The sequence below is a fragment of the Aegilops tauschii genome, chromosome 3 (genome assembly GCF_002575655.3).
Source record: "Aegilops tauschii subsp. strangulata cultivar AL8/78 chromosome 3, Aet v6.0, whole genome shotgun sequence".
Classification (NCBI taxonomy): Eukaryota; Viridiplantae; Streptophyta; class Magnoliopsida; order Poales; family Poaceae; genus Aegilops; species Aegilops tauschii.
Genome location: NC_053037.3, coordinates 98,535,593 through 98,559,796, shown reverse-complemented (window position 1 = coordinate 98,559,796; position 24,204 = coordinate 98,535,593). Strand labels below are relative to the sequence as shown.

Here is a 24,204-nt window from a genome sequence, read left to right as displayed (position 1 = left end):
AAAAAAATTCCTTCTTTAAAATGAAATAAAACATTTGTGAAAATCATCAAAACCGAAAGAAAATGAAACATTTTCATAAGTTTATAAAAATGCATTTGAAACAATAGTTATACAATAAGTCTAAGATTTTAGTGAAACTTTGCAAAACTGTAGTGACACAAGTTAAACAAATTGAGTCATAGGCATACGAGTCAAACTTTTACAAGTACATATCAAGACAAAACCAATGCAAAATCGTAGGCATACGAGTCAAATTTTTACAAGTACATATCAACACAAAACCAATGAAAAATCTTAGGCATAAGAGTCAATCTTTTACAAGTACATATCAAGACAAAACCAATGTAGACCATTTTAGTACTCAATGAAATCCTATTGGAACCTCTCTTATTCAAACCTATTTTTCAAATTTAGATGAAATAGATTGAGCATGGCATAATTGTTCATAATGTTCCAACATGGTTTCATAGTTTAAGTTCAAGCTTTTCCAAAACATATCCAAGGGCCTTAGTTTGAATATCTTGTCACCATGAACATGACTATGCAGACATATCTTAAATTGGAGTTGTAACTTGATTATCTTTGATCCAGTTTCAAATATATATATATATCTTCTTCCCTAGCGATCCCAAGATTTGCCGAATCCAGGAAGCTAATTAAGCTTGGCAAGGAAATGTCTGCAAGTCATTGTTATCACAAATTGTTCGGTTTCTCGAACCAACAATTATCACAGAGGTTGTAACAATATAAAGGAAAAAAAGCTAGAGCTAAGGTTTCACATCCAGCTGTGTACACATACTTGGGATTATAACAAAATGGATCAACAGTGCACCAGTAAACATATTTGCACATATTTTCTAGAACACATAACTGGGAGATGCTTCCTAATAACACCACGACCTACTGCCGCCACATCGAGAATTGATTGTCTAACCTTGGCCCTATCCAACTCACTGGGTTACCTAGGTTGATAAATCATACCAACACATGAGCGTTTCATGACTGCATCTTAGTCTTCCAAAAGTGCATCTAATCCCCAACGTGGATTTTGGTAGTTCATGTGAACATATCTCAAAGAACCAATGATGCTGCAAAGTATATTTCAAAAAAAAAAGTTCTTTTAGGTACAACATTGGAATAGATGGTGACCCCTAAAAATGGTTTAAGACAAGTTTTCGGCAAGACAAATGATTTTACATTTTTATTTTAGAGATCCAGCATCACATTGAGTCCATAAGCATATCGATGCTATCAGAAAGGGATGATGACGTGGCAATGAGCCTTTTGTTCTATGTGCTTAGGGATGAAACTCTAAAAACTCCTCAAAGTCCTTCAAGTTTTTCACTATATCTTTCTAATGCCATGCAACTCAGTGTTGCCCAAGCATTTCAGCCACTTGGGTCCACTGAAACATCCACATATAGCCATTGTTCCAAACTCTAGTTCAATCAGAGGCTCCAACATTCCGCTCAGAGCCACCAAAGCAACCTCGTAAACCTTCTCTTGTCAAGTCCGAAATTTTGAGCCTTTCCAATCAGAATTTCCTAAGCGCCGACAGAGAGTGTGCCTCTGTTGAGGTATTCACTTCAAAGGCTCCGAACATCTGAAATTTGTCATTTATGTTCACTTTGGAAACACCGAGCAAAAGCAGTGCGAGCCTCCGAGATGTGCAAAACGGTGAGTAATGTCAGATATCTAGTCCACCCTATATGTACCCCACTTGTCCCATCAGTTTAACTTGAAGCAAACTTCACTCCCATCATATGTTCTAAGAGAGAACTCCACCTTCTAATGCATAGAAAAGAGAACACCTACTTCGTGAAGATCTACCCTAATGTGATTAGTCCTTCGCGGGGCGTAAGTCATGATGGAATAGGTTGGGTCGCTCCTCCGTGGACCCTTCGTTCAAAAAGCATCCGGCAAGCGTTGCCAGTGTGGCAAATGCATATTAAGATCCAGACCACTAGATGAAATGTATCTAAGCATATCCTATACCTATATCTAAATATGTGACCCTACTAATATATTCCTCTCAACATTCAACCATGTATTAGAAAAGTCTTCACATATTATTAATCTAAATGTTCATATTATACAACCATTGAAATATATTGCAAATAATTTGTGCAACAACGTCGTGGGGTATCACATCTACTGCCTTCTTTCCTAAATGTAGGAAGTTTTGGCGTTTTAGTTTAAAACTGCCCAAACACCTTAGATTTCGAAACAGAGGGTGTAGTTTAGAGTGCAACATACAATGCACTAGGCTTTTCTATAACTTATTAACAATGGATCAAAGAACACAACTATATAGATTAAATAAAAAATAAAACAATTGATTAGAGATCACAAGCTAATAGTAGTACTAAATATATGGTATGGTTAATTTGATTTGTTTTTGAAGTTTAGTATGGTTAATTTGATGAGAAGCTCGAAACTCAAACTGCTGCTGCCGCTTTCCTTGGATGAATCCCACGAGACGGCCCAGTCTCGAGTAGCTGCAGACCGCACCTCTCGGCCGCTTCGACGATCCCGGCGACGACGGCTGCATGCTTCGCCCCCGTGCTTTGCTCCTTCCCATCCTTACTCACCTCGGCCACCATCCCTCCAAGAGAGTAAAGAAACGTCTCAACGACGCGCGCGGCAGGCCCGACGACATCCGACTCCCACAGGGTGCGCTCCGCTTCTTCGTCCTTCACCTTCCCGACCTTGAGCGAAAGCACCCTGGTGACGTCAAGGCGGCGGATGCTCCACCCCGGCAGGCATCGTAGCCGGTGGATCTTCCGGAGCTGACTGCACACCAGCCTGCACGTGTTCTCCCTTATCTCGTCGACGGCGGCCTCGAGGAGCCCGGCCCGTCGTCCGTCGTCTCCGTCCAGCGCACCGGCGGCCTCCATCCGGAAGTAGGTGTCCATCTCCGGCACGCCTATGGCCCTCCGGATCCCACGGGAGTAGTCCGCGTCCGTCCGATAAAATCCCCGCACCTCGCCGACGAGCCCTTGCTCCACCATGCAGTCGACGCGGTCGCCGACGTACCGTTCCAGCACCGCCGTGTCGGCGTCCACCCACAGGAAGCAACATTCGTACCGCCGGCGGAATCCCGGCTCGCCGTCCAGCAGCGCCTCGAGGTAGCTGTTGGACCCGCCGGCGATGATCGGCAGGCGGCCCCTCGCGAGCACTGACTCCACGGCGCGGGTGGCGTCGCGCCGGAAGTCCGCGGCGGCGTAGTCGGCGTCGGGGTGCACCCCGCCGATCAGGTGGTGCGGCACCCCGGCCTGCTCGCGGGCGGTGGCCTTGTTGGTGACCACGTCCAGGCCGTCGTGGACCTGGATCTTGTCCGAGTTGACGACCTCGCCGCCGAACCGCAGCGCGAGGTCGACGGCCAGCTTGGACTTGCCGGTGGCCGTGGCGCCCATCACAATGACCACCTTGGCTTTGCCATTGCCGCTCGCTGCCGCGCTAATGCCACTGCCCGCCATCGCCATGTGCATGCACGAGAAAGAAGCCGTGTCGTCTGTTTGGTCGCTGCGTGCAGGCTCGAGAAGATGTTACGATTTCCGACGAGATGGATTGGTGCATGAAACCAGCGGGAGATGGCTCTCTATTTATACTAGTACTAGCCTGCACGTAGATTTTGTTTTTTTGCGGTGTGGTTCTTGGAAGGAAGCAAGGAGACCGTCACTGTCGTGAACCTTAGCTGTGTTAACGCGCATGCCTACGTACTTTTGTGCTTAGTTTTCCCATGGTCAGCTTTCAAATAAAAATAAAATTCCGATGGTCTCGTCACTTTGGCTAGTCTGCTCTACTATTTTGCTTCGCGTTCGGTGGATTGGAAAAAGAAGAGTCTCTCTCGGGCTCCATGTCAAGATCACCGGAACCTGACACGTACCTGCATTGCCCTGCCAGTCAGAATACAACTGGCAATGAAGCCACTCGTGCAAATACTTCAAACCGGCATCAGCACAAAAGTAATCTGATGATCTTTTTAATCGCGATTCGCAAAACAAAATTTATCTGATTTCTCCTTCTTACTAAATTTCAGTCCCAGCTGTTGTCTCAATGCTTCACCAGATCACACCTTTACCTATCTTCGCCATTTTAGGGACTGAAGTTTTCAAGAAAGTTTCAGAGGCGACTGAGAATTAGCCAAAAGTTAATAGTACTCCCACCTTATGAACACAAATAATATTCGTTCATTCATAGTATTACCGTTCAAAGTCACGAGTTGACCGGCATTGAATTTGATTTATTCAACGTGGGGATGTGTCAACTGCATGTGTATGTGTCTTTTTCCCGATCGAGTCGGTGAGTCTGAACGTGCGAACTTACTGAGCTGCTCCTTCCGGGGAAACTTGATCGATTCTCGCGGAGAAAAGAGGAAAGTTACTACAGTAATTTGAGGCAGGGTGAAGAGACCGAGCACCGTTACTTCACCGTCACGGAGTTAGACCGCGCTCGCTTGAGGAGGAACCCACCGTCTAGAATGCATGGACCAGACCAGAAACTGTTTCGTGGGAACTGGAATGGCACGGATCTGTCTGCTAGAGCTTGTTCCAAGTGGAAGGAACTCAAGGTACGAAAGCCCCCTGACTCCATGCATGCTTGAATCTTTCTCACTGCCCTTTACCCTCGACTCTTTCTTGTCGTGAATTATATTGACAGTAGGTAAACTAAAGTTATTTCGCAGAAAGAGGTGAACTACTCAGAATAGGTGGCTGGCCAAGTTCTTGTAGTGCCACTGGACTTCTCGTACATACTACCTACCGAAGACCAACAATTGGAGGAGTCAACAACCACGAACAATCTCTACTTCTCTATCTCTACTACTATTAAACAAGCAAACATATTCTTTCCTAAACGTACACGAAAACACGTACACGAAACAACCAGGATAAAATACCACCTCACGATCAGATCAACCTAATTAGTTCTAACCGTTAATATAAAAATTAACCCTCAATTGTGTACGTTTAGCAATTAACAGAAGCAGACGATACTCTGCCATCTATCGAGCGAGGAGACGAAACGTCCCGCTGTGCAAGGAAAAAATAAACTAATTCGCGTGATTAAAGGCTTGCATGCAGCAGCATGGCCCAAGTTCATTGGTTCGGCCTGCGGCGGCGCATCTTCAGGGGCGGAGGAGAGGGGGAGAATGAGAGGCCTGGCGGCGGCTCAGGACGTGCTCGCCGGCGAGCATGCTCCGGCGGCTGCCTGGCGCGCGGGGTTGGATCGGGCACTAGGGTTTCCCCGCCGCCGCCCCACCGCGGTCAGGGGTTGACGGGGAGAAAGCAGTCGGGCAGCGACGGAGGCGCCGATGGCTCGGACTACATCTATGGGACGATGACGGCTCGGGAGCGATGAGTGGCCGATTCATCTCCTCGCTAGCCTCTCTCCCTTCATAAGTTCAAGATCTGGCGCCCTCTTGTGACGCCCCCGATTCAATCGTACACTAATCATACACGCAAATGTGTACGATCAAGATCAGAGACTCACGGAAAGATATCACAACAAAACTCTAGACACAAATCAAAATAATACAAGCTTTATATCACAAGCCAGGGGCCTCGAGGGCTCGAATACAAGCTCGATACACAAGCGTCAGCGGAAGCAACAATATCTGAGTACAGACATAACTTAAACAAGACTGCTTTTAGAAGGCAAACACAAAAGCAACAACGATTGAAGAGGCAAGACCTCCTGCCTGGGACCTCCTAACTACTCCTCGTCGTCAGCGGTATCCACGTAGTAGCATCCGTCGGCGGTGGCATCTGGCTCCAGGGATCCACCATTTGGTTGCAACAACCGGAAATAAGAAAGAAGGGGAAAAGGGGTAGCAAAGCAACCGTGAGTACTCATCCAAAGTACTCGCAAGCATCAGATATATTCTAAGTATGCATTGGTATCAAAGGAATGTATGTATCTGTGGACTGAACTGCAGAATGCCAGAATAAAGGGGAAGGCCTAGCCTATCAAAGACTAGCATCTTCAAGCAGCTCCAAACATTTTGCAGCATGTAGAAGAGTAAAGAATAGCAGTTTATATTAACAAGCATGTTGTAAACTTAATGTCCAGAGATCCTTCCTCGACTCCCTGCGAGAAAGTAATCCCGGAGCCACATATCCAAGCATCCATTTTCTGTTGTAATAGATCAGGATATAAGTCTGAACGTCCGTTATCGTGGACACGGCTATTAATAGATAATCTTCCCTGCAGGGGTGCACCACGTTTTCCAACACACTTGATTACTCTGGCCGGACACACTTTCCTGGGTCATGCCCGGCCTTAGAAGATCAACACGTCGTAGCCCTACCTAGGCTCAGTAGAGAGGTCTCTGCCGGTCTACAACCTAAGCACTCCGGGGTCTGGGCCCATCGCCCGTCGCACTCCGGGTCGTTGCGTGCAGGGCGGACCAAGGCACTACCTCTGGGGTGCCGGCCCAGCCGTGCCGCAATGCCGAACTGGACGTCTGACAAAGGTTCGGCTGATACTACGTCGTCGAGGCCCATAACTATTCTCGCGTGGTGGTTAGTGCGTAAAGGCCAAAGGCCAACTCAGAACAAATACCCAAACCATAGTGTATTATTAGCTTGCGGAGACGAGCAGAAACTCCCGATAATGTGACCCCGTCACCCCATCTCGAGGAAATACGGCAAGGGCTAGCCCAGCCCACTCGGGGGCGGCCTGCCTGCCCGGCCGTGCCCCGTAACCATCTTGCGGGTGCTCTCCGGTCCCGCCCGACTTTCACAAAGGTCTCAAGTAAAGTCAAGGTAACCGTGTGTCCGGACATCAAGGGGAAAACCTGAGGAATCACCCTCAGTGGATTCCACTCGATGTAATCGTCAAGGTGAACGTAAGATGAACCACCCTCGAGGTTCACGCTTGAGGGGTTGCACGACAGAGTCGTATCGGAAGTGGTTAAGGAGGAATCACCCTCGATGACCATGACTGAATAGCTACACTACAGAGATCTCATCAGGAGTGATGTATGCGGTACCACCCTCGACACTCGATGGTAACTCTGCAGAGTCGAGCAACAAAAGGGGCGTTATGTGATGTGAGGTGTCGGGCTCTGGTCTTGGATCATGTTGATCGAGTCGTCGATGATGAAGCAGGGGCAACAAGGACAAGGTGGGGGTCACTGATGGATCACTAACCAACCTATACTAAGCAGTTTAGCATAATCAGGTAAGGTACAACAGCAGGTACAAAAGCAGGCTATGCATCAGATAGGAGCAATCAATTACAGTAGAAAAATCTAATGCAAGCATGAGAGAATGGTATGGGCGATATCGGGATGATCAACGGGGGGCTTGCTTGGAAGCTCCGCTGAAAGGGAAGAAGGGGTCGTCGTCAACGCAGTCGATCACAGTGGCATCGGCAGCGGTCTCGGGGTCTATCGGAGAAGAAGAGGGGGAAAAAACAGTAAATACAGAGCAAACAGATGCATGATAGGCAACTTGCAAAGCTAGGGGGTTTTAACGCAGTAGTACGCGATATCGGCAAAGGGAGTAAACGTCCAGGAAAGTTTTCCCGAAGTTTGGTATTTTCGGACAGACGAATCGGAGGGGGGCGGTTGCATGTTCGCTGTGCTAGAGACGTGTCGTAGACGTACAGAGGGCATGTCCGGCTTCGTCTCGTCGTTCCGAGCAACTTTCATGTATAAAACTTTTTCAACCGAGCTATGGATTATTTTCTATGAATTTTCAAAGATTTAAACAATTTCTGGAATTCTTGAAAATTGGCTAAGTCTGAGAATTGTTCGGTCTTTAAACTCCACTTAGCTGTTTTCCAGAGGCTATAACTAGTGTTCTTCCCATCCTATGGAGTAGTGACTTATATCAATCTTGATCAATTTTCTGTGATCTACAAGATGGTATCAATTGCATCTCTGTTAGATCCCTATAACTTGTTTATTTTCTGCTCTAAAGGAGCTACCACAATAACCCTGTTTTCAGTCTTTTCTGTTAACAGAACATAGACTTTTGTCATTTTCATAGCAATTAATCCACGCGACTTTTGGATTTGGTCCAATGGACAGAATTGAACCCTGTCAAGTGTACTACACGCCCATATAATTTTTATCTATATTCGAGCTTGTTTTGCTGATGTTTATGTGTTGTCTAGAGGGCTAGTCAGTGTAAAAGCAGTAAAGCTAGCTACTGCTACAGTAACTGAATGTTACTGCAGTAGCAAACAGAGGAACAACGGCGGTAGCAGCTTCAGGGAGAGCAGCAGTGCATCGGCGCGGCGAGGCTGGAGGTGGGCGTGGCCGGGCAGAGGCGGGCTCGACCACCCACTCAATGCACACACACTGCACGCACGCACACACATGGGCGCACCGGCGGTCATGGCGCTGGCCAGGGGGCACAGCGCGCGTGCGGCAGAGGCGGTGCGCGGGCAGAGCAGCTAGCAGCGGCAACAGAAGCTGCGGCGGCGGCACGCGCGCGCGGGGGCAGCCTGGGGCGATACAAGGCGCGTTGAGCGCGCACACGCCCGGGGAGCGAAGCTCTCGTCACGGCGGCGATGAGTGGCAGCGACCGGAGCTGGTGGTCGAAGGATTCGAGCGCAGGGGCTCAGGCTCGATGATCTAGCGGCCCAGGCGGCATCACATGAGTGCCCTGAGCACAACCGTGTGCCCGGCTGGCTCCTAGATGGCCGGTAGCCATGGCGGGGAGCACGACAGCGGCGGCGCATTTCTGCCAAAGCGGAAACGAAGACGACAACGACGCTATGGCTACTGATCGAGAGCGGATAGAAAGGGGAAACGCATGGATGCTCACCGGGGAGCACAAGAAAGGCTCGGTGAGGGCCAGGAGCAGCAGACGACGGCAAGGTTGTGACGTCCGCGGCGGAGAAGAGCTCGATGGCGAGGCTTTGAGCGGTCCTAGATCGAACCGGTGCACGTGGCGAAGGAGACGACGCCGGAGGTCCTCCTGGACATGAGCTCCATCCGCGGGGAGGCCAGTGGCCGCGACGACGGCGATGGCCATGGCGGCTGCTCGGGCGATTTCATCGAGGGAGTGCGAGGAGGGATCTGGTGGGGAGAGGGAGAGGCGCAGCGGGCGAGTGGTGTGAGTAGAGTGGGAGAGGGATCGAGGCGCACGCGTGGCGGCCTTATCCCCTCGCCGGCGATGGCGAGTGGGTTCGGCGGGGCTACGCCCGTGTAGCGACGCGCACCGGGGGAACAGTAGGGAGACGACCGTGGCGGGGAGCTGGGCCTGGCCGGCTGGGCCTGTCCCTGGTGGGCCGAGGCCCAGGGGGCAGGGGAGGCTTTTCTCTTCTTTTTTCCTTGCCGTTTCCTTTTTCAATTTATTGCCCATGTTTTCTTTTATTTTAGGGCACTAAGCCACTTTACAAAAGGTTGGTTCACCACCAATATAAGAAAGTGAAATTTTTTCACATGATCAACATTTGAGTTTTCATGTTTTTGAACTTTGAATTTTGGACTTAAATTTGAATTTGAATTTGAATCATGATTTGGATCAAGTGAGGATTAGCAACAGTAATGTGATGACATGGCGCCATTAGCGGGAGATTACTGTAGATTAATTATCCGGACGTCACACTCTCCTCCACTACAAGAAATCTCATCCCGAGATTTAAGGGGTGGAGTAAGGGGGAAAGTCCCGGGAAGGATGGAGCTCAACACAAGATAGGTACCTGGGGGCTATCTCGATGAACGTGGCATAGAGGCATCTCTCGAGTTGAAATTCAAGAAAGTCATCGAGAGCAAGGTAAGGAGGAGCAACAAGAAGCTTCAACCGGGTAGGCAATCGTTCGTTGCCTGAAACAGAGAATGAGAGGGATTCAGAGCAACGAAAATAAGTGTTGCGTCTGATACCAAAATAGATCACTAGGAAGGTGGCTCTTGATTTACATACGAAGCCAAGGGCGAGGAACAATTTTGAAAACAGGGATGTACAAGAGAGTCAGGTTTTCGATCCCGTGGAACTATGGGTTATGGGCCCACCATGTGGGTTAATAGCAGGAAGGCGCTAATCATTTTCATTGGTCATTATAGCAAGGCAGGTCAGAGGATAGCCTATCAGTTATGTTGGCAACAACGTTGGTATCAAGGGCGAGGGACGAAGAGAACCATTTTCCTGCTCGTTAAGACGAGGCGGACCAATAGGCAAAGTTCTCGTCCATCGGTGGCTACCGGAATGTCATCAACAATAGTAACAAGCTCTTACTGACAGAGTTAACACACTGAGGTGTTTACATAAGCAGGGAATTATCACTGCTCAGATATGTTAGGTTACTAGAAAGGTTAAACGAAACAATGGAAAGGAAAGTGTAGACTCGAATCAGTTATCGGTGTTCTCGAGTGTCTAACAACTCAGAACCCGTGGAATATTGAATCAGCGAGAAATAATTGTTGATGAAGAACTCATAACAAGTTATGTAGTTCCAGGATATTCTCGAGATACCAGAGGGAATACTCGAAGGTAGATCAAAGTAGAGGTTGGACAGGTGCAACGATCTGAAGAAGACAAGTACTTTAACTTGTCCGAGAAATGGAATCAAAGGAGAACAATCATGGTCGAAACCACGGTTGCAAAGGACCAAGCATATATACAAGATGAACTTATCACAAGGGGATTATTATTATTACAAGAAGCTCCCATGATAAGTACCACATCGGGTCCATGGGCATGAACACAAAGGTTCAAGGTCGACTCCCACTTCATCAATGCATAACTTTCCATTTACTTCTCGTCTTTGAAGAAGTTGTAGAGTCAAACTTCACGAGTAAATAACTCAAGCTCGGAGTAGAGCATGATTGAGGAAGCAGAAGATACAATTTACCAAAGGCATTATGTATCCGAGGAAAAGCTCACAAGGTTACTGTATATGAAGGACGCTGTCGGATAGAACCCCACAAAGGATCTGGTGGTTCACAAGGTGTTGGAAATATGCCCTAGAGGCAATAATAAAATGGTTATTATTGTATTTCCTTGTTCATGATAATTGTCTATTGTTCATGCTATAATTGTATTAACTGGAAACTGTAATACATGTGTGAATACATAGACCACAACATGTCCCTAGTGAGCCTCTAGTTGCCTAGCTCGTTGATCAATAGATGGTTATGGTTTCCTGACCATGGACATTGGATGTCATTGATAACGGGATCACATCATTAGGAGAATGATGTGATGGACAAGACCCAATCCTAAGCATAGCACAAGATCGTGTAGTTTGTTTGCTAGAGCTTTTCTAATGTCAAGTATCATTTCCTTAGACCATGAGATTGTGCAACTCCCAGATACCGTAGGAATGCTTTGGGTGTGTCAAACGTCACAACGTAACTGGGTGGCTATAAAGGTGCACTACAGGTATCTCTAAAAGTGTCTGTTGGGTTGGCACGAATCGAGACTGGAATTTGTCACTCCGTATGACGGAGAGGTATCTCTGGGCCCACTCGGTAATGCATCATCATAATGAGCTCAATGTGACCAATGAGTTAGCCACGGGATCATGCGTTATAGAACGAGTAAAGAGACTTGCCGGTAACGAGATTGAACGAGGTATTGGGATACTGACGATCGAATCTCGGGCAAGTAACATACCGATAGACAAAGGGAATTGTATACGGGATTGATTGAATCCCTGACATCGTGGTTCATCCGATGAGATCATTGTGGAACATGTGGGAGCCAATATGGGTATCCAGATCCCGCTGTTGGTTATTGGCCGGAGAACGTCTCGGTCATGTATGCATGGTTCCCGAACCCGTAGGGTCTACACACTTAAGGTTCGGTGACGCTAGAGTTGTTATGGGAAATAGTATGTGGTTACCGAAGGTTGTTCGGAGTCCCGGATGAGATCCCGGACATCACGAGGAGTTCCGGAATGGTCTGGCGGTGAAGATCGATATATTGGATGAAGGGTATTGGAGTCCGGAAGTGTTCCGGGGGTACCAGGCTATGACTAGCATGACCGAAAGGTGTTTCGGGAGCCCCGGCAAGTGTTGGAGGGCCTCATGGGCCAAAGGGGAAGGGGCAAACCAGCCCACTAAGGGGTGGTGCGCCTCCCACACCCTTTCCCACGTTACTTGGGGAGGTGGGGCGCCTCCACCTGGCTTGGGAGGCAAGCCTCCACCTGCTTGGCTTGGGGGCAAGTCTCCCTAGGATTTTCCCTAGGGAGATCCAATCTGCTTGGCCGCCGCCCCCTAGGGGAAACCCTAGGGCGCCTCCCCCTCTCCCCTTGCCCCTATATATAGTGGAGGGGTGGGAGGGCAGCCGCACCTCTTCCCTGGCGCAGCCCTCCCTCCTCATACACCTCCTCCTTCTCCTCCGTAGTGCTTAGCGAAGCTCTGCCGGAGAACCACGAGCTCCATTGCCACCATGTCGTCGTGCTGCTGGAGTTCTCCCTCAACTTCTCCTCTCCCCTTGCTGGATCAAGAAGGAGGAGACGTCCCGGGGCTGTACGTGTGTTGAACGCGGAGGCGCCGTCCGTTCGGCGCTAGATCGGATCTGCCGCGATTTGAATCGCCGCGAGTACGACTCCATCAACCGTGTTCTTGTAACGCTTCCGCTTAGCGATCTTCAAGGGTATGAAGATGCACTCCCTCTCTCTCGTTGCTAGCATCTCCTAGATTGATCTTGGTGACACATAGGAAAATTTTGAATTATTGCTACGTTCCCCAACAGTGACATCATGAGCCAGGTCTTAGCGTAGATTCTATGCACGAGTAGAACACAAAGTAGTTGTGGGCGATGATTTGTTCAATTTGCTTACCGTTACTAGTCTTATCTTGATTCGGCGGCATTGTGGGATGAAGCGGCCCAGACCGACCTTACACATACTCTTACGTGAGACAGGTTCCACCGATTGACATGCACTTGATGCATAAGGTGGCTAGCGGGAGTCTGTCTCTCCCACTTTAGTCGGATCGGATTCGATGAAGAGGGTCCTTATGAAGGGTAAATAGCAATTGGCATATCTCCGTTGTGGCTTTTGCGTAGGTAATAAACGTTCTTGCTAGAAACCCATAGCAGCCATGTAAAACATGCAACAACAATTAGAGGACGTCTAACTTGTTTTTGCAGGGTATGCTATGTGATGTGATATGGCCAAAAGGATGTGATGAATTATATATGTGATGTATGAGATTGATCATGTTCTTGTAATAGGAATCACGACTTGCATGTCGATGAGTATGACAACCGGCAGGGGCCATAGGAGTTGTCTTAATTTATTGTATGACCTGCGTGTCAATGAAAAACGCTATGTAATTACTTTACTTTATTGCTAACCGTTAGCCATAGTAGTAGAAGTAATAGTTGGCGAGACAACTTCATGAAGGCACGATGATGGAGATCATGATGATGGAGATCATGATGATGGAGATCATGGTGTCATGCCGATGACGAAGGTGATCATGCCACGCCTCAAAGATGGAGATCAAAAGGCGCAAGATGATATTGGCCATATCATGTCACTTTATGATTTGCATGTGATGTTTGTCATGTTTACATCTTATTTGCTTAGAACGATGGTAGCATAAATAGATGATCCCTCACTAAAATTTCAAGAGATGTGTTCCCCCTAACTGTGCACCGTTGTGAAGGATCGTTGTTTCGAAGCACCACGTGATGATCGGGTGTGATAGATTCTAGCGTTCGCATACAACGGGTGTAAGCCAGATTTACACATGCGAAACACTTAGGTTGACTTGACGAGCCTAGCATGTACAGACATGGCCTCGGAACACAAGAGACCGAAAGGTCGAACATGAGTCGTATAGAAGATACGATCAACATGAAGATGTTCACCGATGATGACTAGTCCGTCTCATGTGATGATTGGACACGGCCTAATTGACTCGGATCATGTATCACTTAGATGACTAGAGGGATGTCTATCTGAGTGGGAGTTCATTAAATAATTTGATTAGATGAACTTAATTATCATGAACATAGTCAAAAGGTCTTTGCAAATTATGTCGTAGCTTACGCTTTAGTTCTACTAAGATATGTTCCTAGAGAAAATTTAGTTGAAAGTTGATAGTAGCAATTATGCGGACTGGGTCCGTGAACTGAGGATTGTCCTCATTGCTGCACAGAAGGCTTATGTCCTTAATGCACCGCTCGGTGTGCTAAACCTCGAGCGTCGTTTGTGGATGTTGCGAACATCTTACATACACGTTTTGATGACTACGTGATAGTTCAGTGCGTAATGTTGAACGGTTTGGAATTGAGGCACCGAAGACATTTTGAAACGTCGCGGAACATATGAGATGTTCCAAGAGCTGAAATTGGGATTTTAGGCTCGTGCCCACGTCAAGAGGTATGAGACCTCTGACAAGTTTCTTAAGCCTGCAAACTAAGGGAGAAAAGCTCAACCGTTGAGCATGTGCTCAGATTGTCTGAGTACTACAATCGCTTGAATCGAGTGGGAGTTAATCTTCCAGATGAGATAGTGATAGTTCTCCAAAGTCACTGCCACCAAGCTACTAGAGCTTCGTGATGAATTATAACAAATCAGGGATAGATATGATGATCCTTGAGCTATTCGCAATGTTTGACACCACGAAAGTAGAAATCAAGTAGGAACATCAATTGTTGATGGTTAGTAAAACCACTAGTTTCAAGAAGGGCAAGGGAAAGAAGGGATACTTCATGAAACGGCAAATCAGTTGCTGCTCTAGTGAAGAAACCCAAGGTTGAACCCAAACCCGAGACTAAGTGCTTCTGTAATGAGGGGAACGGTCACTGAAGTAGAACTACCCTAGATACTTGGTAGATGAGAAGGCAGGCAAGGTCGACAGAAGTATATTGGATATACATTATATTAATGTGTACTTTACTAGTACTCCTAGTAGCACCAGGGTATTAGATACCGGTTCGGTTGCTAAGTGTTGGTAACTCGAAATAAAAGGCTACGGAATAAACGGAGACTAGCTAAAGGTGAGATGACGATATGTGTTGGAAGTGTATCCAAGGTTGATGTGATCAAGCATCGCATGCTCCCTCTACCATCGAGATTGGTGTTAAACCTAAATAATTGTTATTTGGTGTTTGCGTTGAGCATAGACATGATTGGATTATGTTTATCGCAATACGGTTATTCATTTAAAGAGAATAATGGTTACTCTGTCTATTTGAATAATACCTTCAATGGTCTTGCACTTAAAATGAATGGTTTGTTGAATCTCGATCGTAGTGATACACATGTTCATGCCAAAAGATATAAGATAGTACCACATACTTGTGGCACTGCCACTTGAGTCATATTGGTAGAAAACGCATGAAGAAGCTCCATGTTGATGGATCTTTGGACTCACTCGTTTTTGAAAAGATTGAGACATGCGAACCATGTCTATTAGTATATATGCATGAAGAAAGTCCATACAGATGGATCGTTTGGAGTCACTTGATTTTGAATCACTTGAGACATGCAAATCATACCACATGGGCAAGATGACTGAAAGGCCTCGATTTCAGTAAGATGGAACAAGAAAGCAACTTGTTGGAAGTAATACATTTTGATGTGCGCAGTCCAATGAGTGCTGAGGCATGCAGTGGATATCGTTATGTTCTTACTTCACAGATGATTTGAGTAGATGCTGAGTATATTTACTTGATGAAACACAAGTCTGAATTATTGAAAGGTTCAAGTAATTTCAGAGTGAAGTTGAAGATCGTCGTGACAAGAGGATAAAATGTCTGTGATATGATCACAGAGATGAATATCTGAGTTACGAGTTTGGCACACAATTAAGACATTGTGGAAATTGTTTCACAACTAATACTGCCTGGAACACCATAGTGTGATGGTGTGTCCGAACATCATAACTGCACCCTATTGGATATGGTGCATACCATGATGTCTCTTATCGAATTACACTATCGTTTATGGGTTAGGCATTAGAGACAACCGCATTCACTTTAAATAGGGCACCACGCAATTCCGTTGAGACGACACCGTATGAACTATGGTTTAGAGAAACCTAAGCTGTCGTTTCTTAAAAGTTTGGGGCTGCGACGCTTATGTGAAAAAGTTTCAGGCTGATAAGCTCGACCCAAAGCGGATAAATGCATCTTCATAGAATACCCAAAACAGTTGGGTATACCTCCTATTTCAGATCTGGAAGCAAAAGTGATTGTTTCTAGAAACGGGTCCTTTCTCGAGGAAAAGTTTCTCTCGAAAGAATTGAGTGGGAGGATGGTGGAGACTTGATGAGGTTATTGAACCGTCACTTCAACTAGTGTGTAGCAGGGCACAAGAAGTTGTTCGTGTGGCACCTACACCAATTGAAGTGGAAGCTTATGATAGTGATCATGAAACTTCGGATCAAGTCACTACCAAACCTCGTAGGACGACAAGGATGCGTACTACTTCAGAGTGGTACGTAATCCTGTCTTGGAAGTCATGTTGCTAGACAACAATGAACCTACGAGCTATGGAGAAGCGATGGTGGGCCCAGATTCCGACGAATGGCTCGAGGCCATAAAATCCGAGAGAGGATCCATGTATAAAAACAAAGTATAAACTTTGGAAGAACTACTTGATGGTCGTAAGGCTATTGGGTGCAGATGGATTTTAAAAGGGAAGACAGACAATGATGGTAAGTATCACCATTAAGAAAGCTCGACTTGTCGTTAAGATGTTTTCCGACAAGTTCAAGGAGTTGACTACGATGAGATTTTCTCACTCGTAGCGATGCTAAGAGTCTGTTGGAACTATATTAGCAGTTACTGCATTATTTATGAAATCTTGCAGATAGGATGTCAAAACATTGTTTCCTCGACGATTTTCTTGAGGAAAGGTTGTATGTGATACAACCAGATGGTTTTGTCAATCCTGAAAGATGCTAACAAGTATGCAAAGCCCCAACAATCCTTCTAAGGACTGGAGTAAGCATCTCGGAGTTGGAATGTACGCTTTGATGAGATGATCAAAGATTTTGGGTTTTTACAAAGTTATGAGAAACTTGTATTTCCAAAGAAGTGAGTGGGAGCACTATAGAATTTTTGATGAGTATATGTTGTTAACATATTGTTGATCAAAAATGATGTAGAATTTCTGGAAAGCATACAGGGTTATTTGAAAAGTGTTTTTCAATGGAAAATCTGGATTAAGCTACTTGAACATTGAGCATCAAGATCTATAAGGATAGATCAAAAACGCTTGATAGTACTTTCAAATGAATACATACCGTGACAAGATTTTGAAGGAGTTCAAAATAGATCAGCAAAGGAGTTCTTGGCTGTGTTACAAGGTGTGAGTATTGAGTAAGACTCAAGACCTGACCACGCCAGAAGAGAGAGAAAGGACGAAGGTCGTCCCCTATGCTTTAGCCGTAGGCTCTACAATATGCTATGTTGTGTACCGCACCTGAAGTGTGCCTTGCCATGAGTTAGTCAAGGGGTACAATAGTGATCCAGGAATGGATCACATGACAGCGGTCGAACTTATCCTTAGTAACTAGTGGACTAAGGAATTTTCTCGATTATGGAGGTGGTAAAAGAGTTCGTCGTAAAGGGTTATGACGATGCAAACTTTGACACTAATCCGGATGACTCTGCGTAGTAAACCGGATTCGTATAGTAGAGCAGTTATTTGGAACAGCTCCAAGTAGCGCGTGGTAGCTGCATCTACAAGATGACATAGAGATTTGTAAAGCACACACGGATCTGAATGTTGCAGACTCGTTGACTAAAACCTCTCTCGTAAGCATAAGATGATCAAACCCTAGAACTCATTGAGTGTTAATCACATGGTGATGTGAACTAGATTATTGACTCTAGTAAACACTTGGGTATTAGTCACATGGCGATGTGAACTTTGAGTGTTAATCACATGGTGATGTGAACTAGATTATTGACTCTAGTGCAAGTGGGTGACTGTTGGAAATATGCCCTAGAGGCAATAATAAAATGGTTATTATTGTATTTCCTTGTTCATGATAATTGTCTATTGTTCATGCTATAATTGTATTAACTGGAAACCGTAATACATGTGTGAATACATAGACCACAACATGTCCCTAGTGAGCCTCTAGTTGACTAGCTCGTTGATCAATAGATGGTTAAGGTTTCCTGACCATCGACATTGGATGTCATTGATAACGGGATCACATCATTAGGAGAATGATGTGATGGACAAGACCCAATCCTAAGCATAGCACAAGATCGTGTAGTTCGTTTGCTAGAGCTTTTCTAATGTCAAGTATCATTTCCTTAGACCATGAGATTGTGCAACTCCCAGATACCGTCGGAATGCTTTGGGTGTGTCAAACGTCACAACGTAACTGGGTGGCTATAAAGGTGCACTACAGGTATCTCCGAAAGTGTCTGTTGGGTTGGCACGAATCGAGACTGGAATTTGTCACTCCGTATGACGGAGAGGTATCTCTGGGCCCACTCGGTAATGCATCATCATAATGAGCTCAATGTGACTAATGAGTTAGCCACGAGATCATGCGTTACAGAACGAGTAAAGAGACTTGCCGGTAACGAGATTGAACGAGGTATTGGGATACCGACGATCGAATCTCGGGCAAGTAACATACTGATAGACAAAGGGAATTGTATACGAGATTGATTGAATCCCCGACATCGTGGTTCATCCAATGAGATCATCGTGGAACATGTGGGAGCCAATATGGGTATCCAGATCCAGCTGTTGGTTATTGGCCGGAGAACGTCTCGGTCATGTCTGCATGGTTCCCGAACCCGTAGTGTCTACACACTTAAGGTTCGGTGACGCTAGAGTTGTTATGGGAAATAGTATGTGGTTACCGAAGGTTGTTCGGAGTCCCGGATGAGATCCCGGACATCACGAGGAGTTCTGGAATGGTCCGGCGGTGAAGATCGATATATTGGATGAAGGGTATTGGAGTCCCGAAGTGTTCCGGGGGTACCAGGCTATGGCTCGCATGACCGAAAGGTGTTTCGGGAGCCCCGACAAGTGTTGGAGGGCCTCATGGGCCAAAGGGGAAGGGGCAAACCAGCCCACTAAGGGGTGGTGCACCCCCCCACACCCTTTCCCACGTTACTTGGGGAGGTGGGGCGCCTCCACCTGGCTTGGGAGGCAAGCCTCCACCTGCTTGGCTTGGGGGCAAGTCTCCCTAGGATTTTCCCTAGGGAGATCCAATCTGCTTGGCCGCCGCCCCCTAGGGGAAACCCTAGGGCGCCTCCCCCTCTCCCCTTGCCCCTATATATAGTGGAGGGGTGGGAGGGCAGCCGCACCTCTTCCCTGGCGCAGCCCTCCCTCCTCATACACCTCCTCCTTCTCCTCCGTAGTGCTTAGCGAAGCTCTGCCGGAGAACCACGAGCTCCATTGCCACCATGTCGTCGTGCTGCTGGAGTTCTCCCTCAACTTCTCCTCTCCCCTTGCTGGATCAAGAAGGAGGAGACGTCCCCGGGCTGTACGTGTGTTGAACGCGGAGGCGCCGTCCGTTCAGCGCTAGATCAGATCTGCCGCGATTTGAATCGCCGTGAGTACGACTCCATCAACCGAGTTCTTGTAACGCTTCCGCTTAGCGATCTTCAAGGGTATGAAGATGCACTCCCTCTCTCTCGTTGCTAGCATCTCCTAGATATATCTTGGTGACATGTAGGAAAATTTTGAATTATTGCTACGTTCCCCAACACAAGGGATCTGATGTGAGCATCGGTACTCAACCAGAAGAACAAAGAATGCAAGGATATCAGATTATAGAAACAAATAACTAATTCTAAACTCGAATGCAAATGGGATTATGGTTTCCAAAATGGGGGATCAGAAGCAGAGGCTCTGATCAAAGACAATTAAGTAGAATAGACATAGATCGACAATCAATCAAGGTTTGATTTGTCGAACACCAGCTCATGTCCGGGGTGACGTCTGAGCCGAAGGGAAGAATTCTAGTTGTGATTGATGATTGCAAGCATTCACAATCATATCGAATCTAATGTTCAAAAATACGATGACAAAGGATACTACTGAATTTTGCCAGACATATGGAAAGTATCCATAATGCAAGCATACAAGTAATTGCAGAGCAATAGTTGGAGAGGATTATCGAATGATCGGGTAGTATTCCAAAGTATCTTGTGAATCACTTGATCAACTAGGAATGAACAAATCCTCGCTAAGTGTGAGGAATTATTCGTAGATGTAAACATGTGGCAAAGAATAGCAAGGCAGTGACACAGGAGATTCTTAAAAGTCGAAGAATAATTCGATGTATCTTGTAATAACAAGAGCAACAGGGAATGATTGTATGAATGATGAGTGTATGAAGTTATCCGTAAGGTTATATCAGAAGTAGGGAATTGCAAAAGCGACGAGCACAAAAGTCTTGGGAAAATACTGAAGGGTATCTTCGCAAACTTCTGGTGAAGCAGGCCATCATCTGGAATGAAGGGGGCTCTCCGGGAGAAAGTATTTACGAGAACCTAGAGTTAGAGTTAGCAAAACCATTTAACCCGAATAGAAGAAAGATCATAATCTCAAAGTATAGACAAGGAGTAAAAGATCGTAATACCACCCAATGGCGACGTGGGCCCGTAAGCCACACAACCACATTAGTAAAAAAAATCAAAGACTAGACTCAACTTCGGCCAAGGAGTTGGAAAGGGGGTTCCTACAGGAAGTCGGCTCTGATACCAACTTGTGATGCCCCCGATTCAATCATACACTAATCATACACGCAAATGTGTACGATCAAGATCAGGGACTCACGAGAAGATATCACAACACAACACTAGACACAAATCAAAATAATACAAGCTTTATATCACAAGTCAGGGGCCTCGAGGGCTCGAATACAAGCTCGATACACAAGCGTCAGCGGAAGCAACAATATCTGAGTACAGACATAAGTTAAACAAGACTGCCTTAAGAAGGCAAACACAAAAGCAACAACGATTGAAGAGGCAAGGCCTCCTGCCTGGGACCTCCTAACTACTCCTGGTCGTCGGCGGTCTCCACGCAGTAGCATCCGTCGGCGGTGGCATCTGGCTCTAGGGATCCACCATCTGGTTGCAACAACCAGAAAGAAGAAAGAAGGGGGGAAAGGGGTAGCAAAGCAACCGTGAGTACTCATCCAAAGTACTCGCAAGCATCAGATCTATTCTAAGTATGCATTGGTATCAAAGGAAGGTATGTATCTGTGGACTGAATTGCAGAATGCCAGAATAGAGGGGAAGGCCTAGCCTATCGAAGACTAGCATCTTCAAGCAGCTCCAAGCATTTTGCAGCATGTAGAAGAGTAAAGAATAACAGTTTATATTAACAAGCATGTTGTAAACTTAATGCCCAGATATCCTTCCTCGACTCCCTACGAGAAAGTAATCCCGGAGACACATATCCAAGCATCCACTTCTAGTTGTAATAGATCAGGATATAAATCTGAACGTTCGTTACTGTGGACACGGCTATTAATAGATAATCTTCCCTGCAGGGGTGCACCACGTTTTCCAACACGCTTGATTACTCTGGCCGGACACACCTTCCTGGGTCATGCCCGGCCTCGGAAGATCAACACGTCGTAGCCCTACCTAGGCTCAGTAGAGAGGTCCCCGCCGGTCTACATCCTAAGCACTCCGGGGTCTGGGCCCATCGCCCGTTGCACTCCGGGTCATTGCGTGCAGGGCGGACCAAGGCACCACCTCTGGGGTGCCGGCCCAGCCGTGCCACAATGCTGAACTGGACGTCTGACAAAGCTTTGGCTGATACTACGTCATCGAGGCCCATAACTATTCTCGCATTATGGTTAGTGCGGAAAGGCCAAAGGCCAACTCAGGACAAATACCCAAACCATAGTGCATTATTAGCTTGCGGACACAAGCAGAGACTCACGATAATGTGACCCCATCGCCCCGTCTCGAGGAAATACGGCAAGGGCTAGCCCAGCCCACTCGGGGGCGGCCTGCCTGCCCGGCCATGCCTCGTAACCATCTTGCGGGTGCTCTCCGGGCCCGCCCGACTTTCCCAAAGGTCTCAAGTAAAGTCAAGGTAACCGTGTGTCCAAACATCAAGGGGAAAACCCGAGGAATCACCCTTGGTGGATTCCACTCGATGTAATTGTCAAGGTGAACGTAAGAGGAACCACCCTCGAGGTTCACACTTGAGGGGTTGCACAACAGAGTCGTATCGGAAGTGGTTAAGGAGGAATCACCCTCGGTGACCACGGCCGAATAGCTACACTACAGAGATCTCATCAGGAGTGATCTATGAGGTACCACCCTTGGCACTCGATGGTAACTCTGCAGAGTCGAGCAACAAAAGGGGCGTGATGTGATGTGAGGTGTCGGGCTCTGGTCTTCGATCACGTTGATCGAGTCGTCGATGATGAAGCAGGGACAACAAGGACAAGGTGGGGGTCACTGATGGATCACTAACCAACCTATACTAAGCAGTTTAGGATAATCAGGTAAGGTACAACAGCAGGTACAAAAGCAGGCTATGCATCAGATAGGAGCAATCAATTACAGTAGCAAAATCTAATGCAAGCATGAGAGAATGGAATGGGTGATATCGGGATGATCAAAGGGGGGGCTTGCCTGGAAGCTCCGCTGAAAGGGAAGAAGGGGTCGTCGTCGACGCAGTCGATCACAGCGGCATCGACACCGGTCTCGGGGTCTACCGGAGAAGAAGAGGGGGAAGAAACAGTAAATACAGAGCAAACAGATGCATGATAGGCAACAGGCGAAGCTAGGGGGTTCTAACGCAGTAGTACGCGATATCGGCAAAGGTAGGAAACATTCAGGAAAGTTTTCCTGAAGTTTGGTATTTTCGGACAGACGAATCGGAGGGGGACGGTTGCATGTTCGCTATGCTAGAGACGAGTCACAGATGTACGGAGGGCATGTCCGAATTCGTCTCGTCGTTCCAAGCAACTTTCATGTATAAACCTTTTTCAACCAAGCTATGGATTATTTTCTATGCATTTTCAAAGATTTAAACAATTTCTGGAATTCTTGAAAATTGGCTAAGTCTGAGAATTTTTCAGTCTTTAAACTCCACTTAGCTGTTTTCCAGAGGCTATAACTAGTGTTCTGTCCATCCTATGGAGTAGTGACTTATATCAATCTTGCTCAATTTTCTGTGATCTACAAGATGGTATCAATTGCATCTCTGTTAGATCCCTATAACTTGTTTATTTTCTGCTCTTAAAGTAGCTACCACAATAACCATGTTTTCAGTCTTTTCTATTAACAGAACATAGACTTTTGTCATTTTCATAGCAATTAATCCAGCTGACTTTTGGATTTGGTCCAATGGATAGAATTGAACCCTGTCAAGTGCACTACACGCCCATATAATTTTTATCTATGTTCGAGCTTGTTTTGCTACTGTTTAAGTGTTGTCTAGAGGGCTAGTCAGTGTAAAAGTAGTAAAGCTAGCTACTGCTACCGTAACTGAATGTTACTGCAGTAGCAAACAGAGGAACATCGGCGGTAGTAGCTTCAGGGAGAGCAGCAGAGCAGCAGCAGTCCAGCGGCGCGGCGAGGCTGGAGGTGGGCGTGGCCGGGCAGAGGCGGGCTCAACCACCCACTCAACTGTGACACCCCCGATTTGACCGTACACTAATCATACACGCAAACGTGTACGATCAAGATCAGGGACTCACGGGAAGATATCACAACACAACTCTAAAAATAAAATAAGTCATACAAGCATCATAATACAAGCCAGGGGCCTCGAGGGCTCGAATACAAGTGCTCGATCATAGAAGAGTCGGCGGAAACAACAATATCTGAGTACGGACATAAGTTAAATAAGTTTGCCTTAAGAAGGCTAGCACAAACTGGGATACAGATCGAAAGAGGCGCAGGCCTCCTGCCTGGGATCCTCCTAAACTAATCCTGGTCGTCGTCAGCGGCATGCACGTAGTAGTAAGCACCTCCAGTGTAGTAGGAGTCGTCGTCGACGGTGGCGTCTGGCTCCTGGGCTCCGGCATCTGGTTGCGACAACCAGGTAGAAGGGAAAGGGGGAGAAGAGGGAGAAAAGCAACCGTGAGTACTCATCCAAAGTACTCGCAAGCAAGGAGCTACACTACATATGCATGGGTATCTGTGTAAAGGGGCAATATCGGTGGACTGAACTGCAGAATGCCAGAATAAGAGGGGGATAGCTAGTCCTGTCGAAGACTACACTTCAGGCCACCTCCATCTTGCAGCATGTTGAAGAGAGTAGATGGTAAGTTCACCAAGTAGCATCGCATAGCATAAACCTACCCGGCGATCCCCTCCTCGTCGCCCT

At 46.7% G+C, this 24,204-nt stretch overlaps 1 protein-coding gene and 1 long non-coding RNA gene across 2 annotated transcripts; both read right to left on the bottom strand.

Moving 5' to 3' along the window:
- Positions 1–2,306: 2,306 nt before the first annotated feature.
- LOC109775740 (adenylate isopentenyltransferase 5, chloroplastic-like) lies at positions 2,307–4,981 on the bottom strand. The gene has a single exon (XM_020334444.3). The coding sequence runs from the start codon at positions 3,489–3,491 to the stop codon at positions 2,439–2,441; it is 1,053 nt and encodes a 350-aa protein (XP_020190033.2). The 5' UTR covers positions 3,492–4,981; the 3' UTR covers positions 2,307–2,438.
- Positions 4,982–5,517: 536 nt separating this feature from the next.
- Positions 5,518–9,107, bottom strand: LOC141020939 (uncharacterized). Its single transcript, XR_012180934.1, has 2 exons — positions 8,781–9,107; positions 5,518–5,768 (listed from the first exon to the last, which is right to left on the bottom strand). It is a non-coding gene; the product is annotated as an uncharacterized lncRNA (long non-coding RNA).
- Positions 9,108–24,204: the final 15,097 nt, after the last annotated feature.